The sequence below is a fragment of the Poecilia reticulata genome, linkage group LG8, assembly GCF_000633615.1.
Source record: "Poecilia reticulata strain Guanapo linkage group LG8, Guppy_female_1.0+MT, whole genome shotgun sequence".
Lineage (NCBI taxonomy): Eukaryota > Metazoa > Chordata > Actinopteri > Cyprinodontiformes > Poeciliidae > Poecilia > Poecilia reticulata.
Genome location: NC_024338.1, coordinates 19,372,871 through 19,385,706, shown reverse-complemented (window position 1 = coordinate 19,385,706; position 12,836 = coordinate 19,372,871). Strand labels below are relative to the sequence as shown.

Sequence of the window (12,836 nt, the reverse complement as noted above, 5' to 3'; positions counted from 1 at the left end):
TTTTTGGGGTCTGGGTTATGAAAGTTCAGCAGCAGGTTTCCAGGTGCTCCTTCCTCTCAGCAACACCAGCAGGTTCGTGTGTTACAAAAGCCTCATCATCAGAGAGTCGGTAGCCGTGGAGACGTGATGCAACAGGTCAGCGTTACAAAATGGAAACATGCTGGTGAGATGTGATCTTCAGCAGAAAGTCTTTTCTGAAGCGGTTTGCAAAGCCAAAACCAGCATCTCTGGTGCAGTCTGGGAGAAAACCGCTTTGCTGTTTCCTTGGGAACGAAGACGAATGCCGGGCGAAAGTGACACTGACCAATTAAGAGGTGAGAAAGGCAGCGGCGCTTTGCCTCTCACGTCGCCTCGGTGAATTATCATGAAGAGCTTTTCTGAGTCACTTAGAGAGGAATGTCATTAAAACAGAACAGGCAGCAGAGCTCTGAATGATTCAAGGACTTCAGGAACTTTTTACATAATTCTTTTAAAACATCAAGAGGCATTTAAAACTCCGGTTCTGTATAATAACTGAAGAGCAATCAGTGTTGGTTTCTATAATGAGTGTTTTAATCCTCAGAGATGATGAATATCATCTAGATCAACCATCCAAACAACTCAACAATGTTCCTATAGAACGTAGTTGTCTCATCTGTTTTCTAAATATCATTAATTTTGGATAATTTATTGGAATCACTATGTAATGATTTTACACCAATCAACCACAAGACATTTTCTCTACTTAACATGTGGTTGAATTTATCTTCTCAGCTTCTTATTCTTAGACTGGATTCACATCAGCCATGTTTAATCAAAAAGCAAACTCGGTCTTGATCCGGTTGAAGTGAACTCTGGTGCGGTTTAAAGTCATATCTGAACATGAAGTGGACCAGCGGCCACACCAAAAGGAGGAAGTGGACTACAGTGCAAGGTATTCTGGGTAAATACAACCAGGATAAACATGCTAGCAGCGGAAACTGCTATCAAGAAGCTCATAAACTTCAGTTATTACAGGTAGAAGCTGCGAGGTTCAGGTCTTGGCTCAGACCTGGATCTTCAGAGTCAAATAAAGACGGTTACAAAGTTGGTCTTCTAGTTCTGTCATTACTCAAATACACATTTTCATCCGGAGAACCAGAACCAGAACCAAACATGGAGAAGCAACATTCAGCTTCTTTGTGTTGAGAAGTTTTCTGTAACAAACTCCCAGAAAACTGCAAAACAGCCAAAAACACTGAGTTCTTAAAAAAACACTAACACCCCCCCCCCTCCCCCCTGCTTATAGTTGCCTTCAGTGAAACGATCAGTATTTAATTGGTGATGATTTCTGACAAAAATTTGATGTTTTTAGCTTGTTTCATGATTGGCTACTGAGTAAAGCACTTTGAACAGCCTTCTATACTGAGAAACGTGACTTGTCAGTACTTAGTAAAGGCCAGGTCATTTGTACCAGGACTGAATGGGTGAAATGACTGTTGAACCATTTGTTTTGACATGGCGGACACCAACATATGGTGAAGAGGCCAGATGATCTCTCTCTCTGCCTGACTGGACAGATAAACTCACCGCAATCCCTCCGAGGCGCCTCTCATCTCATGTGATGTTTCTGAAACCTCTTCATGAACCGGAGACGTAGCCTGACCCTCTGACACCTGGTTCAAGAGGACAGATATCAAAACTCATCCACTGGAGAAGGAAGCACATGTAAGAAGCTTGAGAAATAGCATAATTAATAAAGTCAGGAGTTATAGCATAATTTTCTAGTGAAGCTGCAAAGTTTCAGCTCACTGATTAGCCCCTCGCCATCTTTATTGAAGCCAAATAGTGTGATGCTAACCAACCGAGGTAAAGAGAAAACAAAATAAATATATTTCAGCTTTTATTTTTAAATATACCAGTTTTGATCCTCCATTGCAGAGCACTGTAGGTCTAAAATGTCGCGTAAAGAGGCAGACAGATGAAAAACTGCTAATTTTATAGCTCAGTTGTTTCTGAATCCCATTAACATGTAGAGATCAGCGGGTGTCTGAGTGCTCTCAGCATCCATTTGCAGCTAGAGAGGCTTTTAAACAGACAGATGGAGGACTGGATGTTTGGGATCTGCTGTAGGCCAGGTGTGGAAACGCTCCACCAGCAGCTCGGATCATCCTGCAATCCGTCGAGAGCAACAAACACCCACACAGCCTCCTGGAGCCGAACATCTTTTCCTCTCCACCGCCTACATCTCCCGCTCCCTGCCTCTCTTCCACCGGTTCCCGCCTCCGCTCTCGGATGTTTGGGTGCAGATCAGAGGCCCGGACAGCTTTTGCAGAGGTGGCACCTCTGCTGGAGTTGCAACAGTCTAATCTAGGCCACGAGTAAGGCTTTATTCTGTCAGTGGAAGCTAAATGTGCTGCTATGTGCTGCCACCATGTGGTCAGGAGTAAACACTGCACCAAGAGACCCTCAGGTTGTTGGGATGCTCTGAAAAAAGTGCGTGATGCAGATTAAAACCAAAAGCAAAAGTTTATCTTATTAATTGATGATCAGTAAAATCAATAGATGGATGAATGTATTGATCTGATGTTTTGCTGTGCATTGAAATCAGAAGAAGAAGAAGAAGAATGGGGTGTTATTTGAAAGGTTACACAGCAAAAAAGGAACAGCAATAATTTGCTTTATAAAATGTGAGTGTTAAGCTTTTAAAGTCATATTTTCACCAAGTTAGTCTTACAAGTTTTAAACTAAATATTGAATTTGAAAGCTAAATATTTAGTTTCAAACTAAATATTTATGTCAAAATGTAATATTTATTTTACTAACTAAAATAAATATAAGTTTGCAGCTCAAATTTTGTTTTCTATTTATTGTTGCTTCAAACTAAATATTTATTTTCCAAACTAAATATTTAGCAACCAAGCTAAAGTTATACTTATTTTAACTAATGTTAATTTATTGTAACTATTTAAAAACTTAGCTGTTTATTTTTAAAAAATTATTATTATTATTATTTTTTGTCTTGCATTTTTCTCGTTTCCCGTCAAAGTTTCCTGGTCTCTCTAGTGCCTCCTAGTGGTCTCCACTTTTAATAACAGCTAAACAAAAGTATTGATTGAACAATGAGAGAAAAAAGAAACTGGAACTTTTATCAGCAATAGCTCTGCACTTTAAAATTAATTATGTTTGTACAGATGATGACAGAAGAAGAATGCAAAATTTTTTTGACAATCTTAAGTTTCAGTTTCTCAGATTTAGGGCTGCAACTTATCAATTAATCTATCAATAATTCCACTGATTAATCAGTTTAAAAAAGACATTTTTTTATCCGAAAAGATTAAAAGAGAAGTTCTGAGTAGAACATATTTACAGAAAAAGGTTTCATTTATCTTAAATGCAAAATGTATATATTTTTGTACAGTTTTGGCTTAAATACTGTTTTGGGTGTATTGTTCTTTCAGTCACTAACCTTTTTTGAGTCTATATATTCCAGTTAATGATGAAATTATTACTAAATTAGTTGACAATTATTTCAATTATCGATTAATCGCAATTAATTTGATTAATTATTCCAGTTTGATTGTGTGTTTTGTCCTTTTGACCACAGACTGAATCGTAGGAGTAAACCTGAAGGAGATTCTGTCTTTAGAAAACATCAGGCAGACAGAAGTAAGTGAAATTAAGTGCAGCTCCCAGGCAGCTTTTCTGCTCCACTTCCTCCCAGAGCTGACACCAGATTTAGACTCTGCCACGCTGAAAAACACCAAAAAGTCCAAACAGCAGAAAATGGGTTTTAAGGACAAATGAATGAAAAAGAAAATGTGTGCGAAAGCCTTTCCTCTTAAGTCCCCCAGTTGCACAGAGATACATGTCTCAGGGGGGAGATGCACATAATATGAGGGGGAAAAGAAAGAAACTAGCTAATAAAATAATAAAGTTGGAGCTTCATTTGAAAAAAAGAAAAGAAAAGAGGAACCAGCTTTGAGGGCAATCGTCTCTCAACACTCCATACTGATCTGTGTTGCAGCCAGCTCTGGTTTCTATGGAGAGTCCGCCTACACAGCCAGCAGTGAAGGCAGCACAAACGCGCTCATAATGCCAATCTTCACCCACTCGGCATCCGCTGTTTTAAATGCCGCTGCCTCCCGTCTCCTGTTCCCCTGTGTCTGAATATCGCTGAATATCTCCTCACCCTTTCAGTCTGGAGCTCCAGATTTTATGTAACCAGAAAAGTTTGTAAGAGAGTAGGCAGTTTCTACTGGAGGAGGAAAACAGCCTCCATCTTCCTGCTACTCCGTCAGAATCAGCTCAGAATCAACTAACCATCACAGGAACGCTAACTGAGCTTCTGGAGACATTAGCTCTGCGTCATGTTAGCCTTTAGCATAGGTCGGGGCTTGTATGGGATATTTTTTCAGTCTTATCACAGATGTGTTCTCTGATTCTGCTGGAGATATTTTCAATTCAAAATGGTTGCTCCTTTCCACCATTGCCCTGTGCTTGCTCAGTAGGAAAGATAGATGCAAAGTCAGAAAAAGTAATAGATATTTAATTACCAAACATATATATTATAAATTTGACAATATTATTGAAATGAATGGATTCTATTAATCTGGACTAAATTAATTCAGGATAATATGGATTCTACTTGACCTGTCAGCAAACTGCCTTGAGATTAAATTTGATGTTGCGTGCAAAAACACAATTTCCAAGAGCTGTATTTACACACCTTTACCACTAAAATGCAACAACTGCCAAGTAAGGTTTTAAAAGGTTAGTAAAACTGTTCATTTTTCTTCAATCTTTAAATGTTACATTGTCATTTTGATTATAGTAAATTTTATTTTGCAAGCAAATGAAACACTGTAATGGTGTGAGAGATTCAGTATTTTGAGGAAAAAGTAGATTGCTTATTTCTTGGCTATACACACCATCTCTCACACACATACTAAGTAAGACATCATATAATTTAATTCCACACAGACTGATGTTTCAAGTCTCTATTTCTGTTATGATGATTTTCTGCTTCCTAGCAAATTAAAATATTATATTAAGGATTAGTATGTTACATCAGACAAATACAAAATAATACATTTTCTTATGCAGAAATGTCAACCTCAAAAGTACGTTTAATGTGTCTATATGTCTGATGCAAAATCTTAATCTTAGATGTCACAAATATATATATATTTTCATTGTAGTAGAAGTGGTACACTATTCATTTCTGTTCTTGGTTGTCAAAGCGAATTTGACACCCACAATATGGCGGACGCGCAGCCGCATTAGTTCCACACGACAAGAAGGGGCGGGGTTTTTGTTGTAGATTGATTCCAGCAAAGCTCCGGTAGATGCGTCTACTGTGGTCGGGTTCTCTCAAGCTAATTCGGTGTAGCATCTACAATAGTATATCTGTTATCATTACGTAATGTTAGCTCTTGTTTTGAAGCCATAATTCTGAAACTCTGAGGCTACTTCCGGTTATCTCCAGCTAGCATCAGAAACATCACGATGGCAGCTGAGTCCGAGTGAGTTTGCCGTCAATATTTCTAATATTTGTTCACAGATTACAAATGACAGAGATAGACCCTGTTTTACCTTTTCCAGCTCCAAACTGGTCGTTGTTTCCATGGGAATACCTGGAAATATGCCGCAGCCTCCAGCTAACGCGAAGCTAACCGGTTAGCTTTACTGTTAATAAAACGGTAAACAAGCTGAAAGTTTGTTTGTGTTCACAGGGTTCAGTCTGAGATTGAGGTGCTGCAGTCCATCTACCTGGAGGAGCTGCAGGTGGACAGGAGAGAGGACGGGTGAGGAAGCAGCAGTCCTGCTGGGATCTGGGCAGAAAATAATGCCTTTGATGGAATAAACTGTTATAAAAGAAAAGGCTAAAAAATAATGTAGAATGTTATTAATCATCCATAAATATCACCAGAAACAGTAGGTATATCAGGAAAATGTTGGAGATCAGGTCAAAGTTCATTCGCAGCAGAACTTGAAATCTTTATTGCTTCAATATGTCAGCTGTTGTTTGCAAAGAGCTGAACAGGTATATAATTTTATGACGGTATTTTCCAGGTCATTCAGATCAGAAAACATAATATTGGTTTTTCCAGTCGTTATGATGCATTAAATGGTCTGAAGGTTGTGGCCTGTGTCTTGTTTGTGCTGCTGCACAGGGGCTGGCAGGTGAGTCTGGTTCTGTATCCATCCACTGCTGAGGACTCCGTCTCCCAGTTTGTCCGACTCACTCTGACTCTGACCCTCGACCTGCAGGTACGTCGACCTCCCACCCGGCTGAGCCACTCCTGAATTTTCTCTCTTTTCTCTGTGCCTCCAATCTGAGTTTGTTTTTGCTGTCAATCACATGTGAAAATTGCAGCCACTTTAGTGTAAATTTGGGTATGATGGCACTTAAGGAATGACACAAACTCTTCAAACTCAGTATGTTGATTATTTTTGAGTCAAAATGTGTTTGAACCACAGTAGGGTTTTAAATGCAGCTAAATAATGAAAAATGCTGCACTTTTCCATGTGTTGTGTTTTTGAACAATTGGTTTTCATCCTGCAGTGTTTCCCATTATGATAAATATTGGAAGATACAATTACGGTACTCTAAGCTTTTTCTCAGTTGCATGGTCATAAAACATGCACATAATTAATTATTTCTACATTTCTTAATAATGATATTACTCATTCCTTATTCACAGAGAAAGCACCATTCCATCTAAAGAAGTAATTTTGGGTTATTACAGAATCTGCTTTAGGATTAATGCTTACTGAGTTCAACCAGCAAAATTGAATGTGGTCGCCCCACTGCACGCTTTAACATGTAGTTCACACATTGACCACTAGATGGCATCAAAGCTGTCTGAACAATAATTTCTAGAGTCTATTTCCCCCATTTGACTACATTCACAATATGAAATGTATGAAGCTAATTAGCATCATTAGTTCAGAAAGTGTTAAAGGTGATTGACGTCTTTTCTTTCATCCATTTCTTCAGTATCCCTCGTCATCTCCGCTCATCTCCATCCATAACCCACGCGGGCTCTCCGACGATAAACTCAGCAGGTAAAAACTGTCCTGCGCCGCCGTCGCTGCAGCCCAGAGACTCGGACTTTAATAATCTGTGATTGTTTCTGCGCAGCGTCCAGAAGTGTCTCCAGTCGGAGGCTGAATCTTGGATCGGCTCTCCAGTTCTGTATCAACTCATCGAGGTCAGAACACAACGGCTTTAAATAAAAATCAGATTATTGGAGACATTTTGTCATCTCTGATCTCTGATTTGCTTTTATATCTACACAGAAAGCTAAAGAAATCCTGACTGAAAGCAATATTCCTCATGGGAACTGTGTCATATGCCTTTATGGTTTCAAGGTAAGGCGTTTCCATCTCTGAAGGTTAGATCTGGTCATCAACCCGATGCCTTAAATTTGCTCGCTTAGGCCGTCACAATAAATTAGTTAAAATAAGCTCAATAAATTCCATTTTCAGGATTTATTGTTATTCTCTTTTCTCTCTTTCTACCAAAAACTGGATGACAAAAGTCTTCGGTTTTTTTAAGGGATTAATTTTGTTTAGAGATTTCAGTGCTCATTTTGGTTTTTTATTTTGAATATTTAAAATGTCTTTTTAAAATGTGTTTTTGGAGTTCTGATGAGAGTTTATTCCCGTTTTCGGTTCTCAGGAGGGAGAGACCTTCACCAAGACGAGCTGCTACCACTACTTCCACTCCCACTGCCTCGGCCGCTACGTGGTCCACTCAGAGCGGGAGCTGCGGCAGAGGGAGAAGGAGCTGGAGGAGGATAAAACCAGAGATGGAAGCAGCGTTCAGGTCAGATACCTGCAGCTGGACAGAAAAACTCAAACAGTTTAATCAAAATCCTCCCTAAATCTGGACTCTCCTCCGACAGGAGCTGACGGTGGTGTGTCCGGTCTGCAGAGAGCCTCTCATGTATGACAGAAACCAGCTTCTGAAATCTCCTGCACCGGAGCTGCCTGAGGTAAACCCAGCTAGCAGGAAGCTAATCAGGAGCATTGGGGTTATTGTAGGTAAAAGACACTAAATATTTGGCAACAGACGATTAAAATTTATCCAGAAAACGTGGAAACTTTTTGATGTTGAAAGGTTGGAATATGAAAAATTTTATAGGCGACCTATTACGCAAAATACACATTTTGCACTTACATTTGGGTTACAACTGCTTCCAAAAACAGACTAAGTGCTAAAAAATCACCCAACTGGTTTTGGTTATAAAATTAATCGTATCTCCTAGATTTCCTACTTGAGTTAAAGAACTTCCTGCAAATTTGTCACTTCACAATCTTAGAAATTATCATAGTTTTTGGTTGGAAGATGTAAGCCTTTCTTTGTGGAAATGTTCTCCTGTGTGTCTGCGTATTTCTGTGCCGATGTGCTGACCGTAGCGGTCAGGAGTCTAACGGCCGTTTCCTGTCAGCTCGATCAGGCGGCGATCGGCTCCGACTTTCAGAGGAAGTGGGGTCAGCTCCAGAAGATTCTGGAGAAGCAGAGGTGCAACGGCGGGATCATCAACCCGGAGGAGGAATCCAACCGATTCCTGATCCACATCCAGGAGGTAGGGACGACGTTCAGCCACCTGATTAATTCATCAAGTCTCATTAAAACCGAGTCAGTGACCACATATTTACACACATAACCTGTTTTTTCCTCACTGTTTGAACGTTAATCGCTAAAAAAGAACATCCTGTTTCAGGTCAGATTTAATATTTTCACTGGCTACATATCAGAATAATTGCTATTTCTTAAAATCGAAATGATTAAAATTCAGAAATTTACATAAAAATAGCTGACTATGCCCTTTGAAAAAAAAAAAACACAGCCAAAGCAAAACTGTTGCCTTATAAGATTCAGTTATTTCTTCAACATTTGGGTTAATTTTCAGTTCAAACATCTTTCTCTCTTTACCTCCTATGATCAGGTGTTGAGAATTAGCAAAGCTGCTGTAACACCAAGAAATGATGCATCTGGTATAGAAACACCAGGCCATAATTATATAAAATAAAAAACAAGCCATGCATCAGCCTGGGCTGAAATGCCGCTCAGAGAAGCCGGCGCCACAACAAAGGCATCATGAAAAGCTATTAGCCGCCAATTTCTGGAGGTTTATCCTCTGAAGATGAAATAATTCAACTCTGATGAAACGTAAACATTCATATTAGAAGATTTTTAAAAAATAATTGAAAGAAAACTCCCCAGTTTTTCTGCCGTTTAGCTAATCTGAACTATCCTGACCAAAAGTAAATTATCAGATTTAGTCGTTTTCAACTGTAGATTAGATCGATAACACAGAATTGATTATATTATTTGTTAATTTGTGTGGCTGACGCCTTCAGCTGGTTTTTTAGCGACGCCTCTTGTTCTGAATCTCCTGTTTGGCTGGAACAAACAGAACGTGTGAAATGGATTTCTGAAGGTGTGAAGCTGCTGAGGAAAAAAAGCTCTGAAATCAATTAATTGCACAATAAATTAAAACCAACTCAATGATTCATCGTTTTTCCCTTTTTCTACCAAAAAGCGGAGGACAGAAATCTTGGCTTTTATTTTGCATATTTAAAATGTATTCATTCCAGTTCCAGGGTTAAATGTCCACTAGAATTGAAAGCTTATTGATATTTGAGAGTTTTTTTGCATTATGATGGCATTGAATATTGTACTACTTCAAAACGGTCTGGAAACAATATTGTTTATTGCAATAACTTCTGGGACAGTTTGTAAACAGACCGGGTCTGAGTTGCCTCTGGTTCTGGTTGTGTTTTTTCCTGCAGGCGCCTCCAGTGGCTGAAAACATAAACCCGGAGGTCGATGCCTCCCCCGCGCCCCCGGTTTCCTCTTCCTCTGATGAAGCCGGCGTCCGATCGGAGCGGTTTGTTCCCGGACTGTCCCAGCTCCCAGGCTTCCAGGCCCAGAGGCACCAGAACCAGGCCAGAGGGCCGAGAAGAGGAGGAAGACCCAAACCCCATCCTGGGCAGGGGCCCCCCATCACAGAGCACCTGGATCGTCTTGCTCTGTCAGACTGCACCGACCAATCACAGATGATCCTGGGAGACGGTGGCCAACAGATGCAATCCCGGACCGGGTCGGGGGAAGAACCAGAGAAACGGGTTCCTCCGACTGATTTGGACTCTGAGGGCCCAAAAGATGGAGCCAGGGGTCACCGAGGGAGAAGAAGGGGCCCCTACCGGCCTACCCCACACTACACCGGGGCTCCTGGGCCCCCGCAGCAGCACCGGGACAGCCGGCCCAGAAGTCGAGGCGGCGGCGGGCCCCGGCGCGGCCATTACGGCCGGGGCCTCCAGCACAAGGTGGTGGAGCGGGGAAGAGAGGAGGTGGTATGACAAAGGGCGACCGGAGGGTGGAGGAATGCCAGAACGCGAGCCTCCATCATCAGATTAAAACGCTGCGACAGAAGGGACTCTGGACGCCGCCTCCTGTCCAACCGTCTCCAACGCACTTTCGTCTTCGCTCCAGTTGTGTCCAGCTGGTCGCTGCTTTGTGATGTGATGCCAAACGGCTTAAAGAACTATAAATTAAATCTATTCTGGATGTCAGTTTGGTGCAGTAGTCTCTTTCTATTGGTTCAGTGTATTCAATTTAAAAGTAGTGTTTTTGAAAAATATATAAAGCTATTATGGTTGTCGACTAATGGTTTATTAGATTAACAATAGTTTCCATCGATGCAGGGTGTCAAACTCCAGTCCGGGGGGGCCACTGTCCTGCTGCACCACCTGAGGACAATAATTAGGTCATTAGCAGGACTAACCGATATACACAAGGAGGTGATGAAGCCATTTCACTCCAGTGTTTTGTACCTGTGGCACATCTAAAAACTGCAGGACAGCAGAGGACTGGACTTTGACACCTGTGGATTACTGCTTCTTTAACTGGTGTAGTTTGGCCACCATCCAGCAGGGGGCGCCACTGGTCATCCTTAAGCAGAGCCAAGAAACAAAGATGGCGCCCTTACCAGAACAGGCTAGAGAAATGGACCGAACAGTCCGATGTAGGATGTAAAATGCACTTAATGCGGTTCTGTTCTGAGCAAGCAGAGGATCCTCCATCAGATTAAAACACTGCGACAGAATAGACTCTGGTGGTTTATTCCTATTCTTTTCCTTACAGGCCGACATTGTACCATCAGAATTAGAAGGTTTTATCACATTTGGGGACAAACTAGACAGTGAATAAGAACATATGAATGGATAGAATTGGTTTTTACCGCTAAGGTTTTATCTGTTTTCTTCTTCTCCAGAGAAGCTCCACCTGGTCTGGCGTTCTGATTGGCTGTGGTTCCTTCCTGCAGGAGGGCATTGGCTGGCATGATGCTGCCGTCACCTAACCGTTCTCTTGCTCACGTTCCACTTCCATGAATGTAGAAAGTTCTCCTGACCAGCTGACCTGTTGTCTCTGCTCTGTCTTCTCTCAGCTCCAGTCAGTCGTGGCAGATGGCTGCTGGGTCTGAGCCCGGTTCTGGTTCTGCTGGAGGTTTCTTCCTGTTGGAGGGGAGTTCTTCCTCTCAACTGTCGCTACATGCATGCTTGGTCTGAGGGATTGCTGTAAGGTCAACGACTCAACATGAGCGACTTGCTGTCGCCCCCTGCTGGTCAGGAGGAGTGACTGCGGAAAGTCAGTGACTGCATGCAGTTTGCTGGGTTTCCTTTGGTTCAAACTGTTTAAACTACTTTAATAAACTAAACTGGATGCTTTGATAACTAGGATCAATTGGAATCTATGAATTAAAATGATTTTCTAAAATGCCTTGATGACACTGTTGTGAAAAAACACTATATGTTATTTTGATGTTTAATTTCTGTTTTGTCTTGTGGTTTTGATATTTTTTTGGGTGGAGTTTTGCACAGGTTTTGCAGTATTTTTGTTCGTTTAAGTGCTTAATTTTATACAGTGCCAACTCACAACAAAAGTCCTCTCAATGCACTTTGAAATAATTTTAGTTCAACCACGTATATTCTATTTGCCATTAGTTAACAGTACAATAAGCTCAGTTAATAAAGTAGTTTAAACAGTTTGAACCAAAGGAAACCCAGCAAACTGCATGGAGTCCCTGACTTACAGCAGTCACTCCTCCTGACCAGCAGGGGGCGACAGCAAGTCGCTCATGTTGAGTCGTTGACCTTACAGCAATCCCTCAGACCAAGCATGCATGTAGCGACAGTTGAGAGGAAGAACTCCCCTCCAACAGGAAGAAACCTCCAGCAGAACCAGAACCGGGCTCAGACCCAGCAGCCATCTGCCACGACCGACTGGAGCTGAGAGAAGACAGAGCAGAGACAACAGGTCAGCTGGTCAGGAGAACTTTCTACATTCATGGAAGTGGAACGTTAACAGAAGAACGGTTAGGTGACGGCAGCATCATGCCAGCCAATGCCCTCCTGCAGGAAGGAACCACAGCCAATCAGAACGCCAGACCAGGTGGAGCTACTATGGAGAGGAAAACAGAAAACAAGAAGTTAACCATTGAAATACATAAGTAGAAAAAGAAAATGAGAAAAGTGACAGATTTGTTCTCCAGTAATCTAACCCTACAGCTGCATAATTACACACAGATATATAATATAAATTATATATCTTGGACTATATAATTTATAGTCCAAGATCAATAAATTATAACATTCAACACTGAAACATTTAAAATATGTATAATAAATAAAATGAATTATGAAGTCTCTAAACAAAATTGTCCTTCAATTTCACTGGAGACTTGTCCAGTTTTTCGTAGAAAAAGAAAAACTGAGCTTAAATGTTTCAAGTTCTGTCATTTTCCTTCCATCCACTGGAACCAATGAAGGTCTCCGTCCATTGGTGAAGGTCTCCGTCCATT

The 12,836-nt window shown here is 41.1% G+C and overlaps 1 protein-coding gene across 1 annotated transcript; it reads left to right on the top strand.

The window, feature by feature from the left end:
• The first annotated feature begins 5,279 nt into the window (after positions 1–5,279).
• Positions 5,280–10,633, top strand: rnf25 (ring finger protein 25). Its single transcript, XM_008416505.2, has 10 exons — positions 5,280–5,483; positions 5,694–5,765; positions 6,135–6,231; positions 6,962–7,029; positions 7,106–7,175; positions 7,264–7,335; positions 7,646–7,792; positions 7,872–7,961; positions 8,418–8,555; positions 9,766–10,633. The coding sequence occupies exons 1-10, from the start codon at positions 5,467–5,469 to the stop codon at positions 10,333–10,335; spliced, it is 1,341 nt and encodes a 446-aa protein (XP_008414727.1). The 5' UTR covers positions 5,280–5,466; the 3' UTR covers positions 10,336–10,633.
• Positions 10,634–12,836: the final 2,203 nt, after the last annotated feature.

What these genes read in the sequence shown, in the direction of transcription:
- rnf25 (XM_008416505.2), top strand. An exon ending in GAGATGGAAGCAGCGTTCAG is followed by an intron (nt 7,793 to 7,871) that starts GTCAGATACCTG and finishes CTCCTCCGACAG; the next exon opens with GAGCTGACGGTGGTGTGTCC. An exon ending in CTGCACCGGAGCTGCCTGAG is followed by an intron (nt 7,962 to 8,417) that starts GTAAACCCAGCT and finishes GTTTCCTGTCAG; the next exon opens with CTCGATCAGGCGGCGATCGG.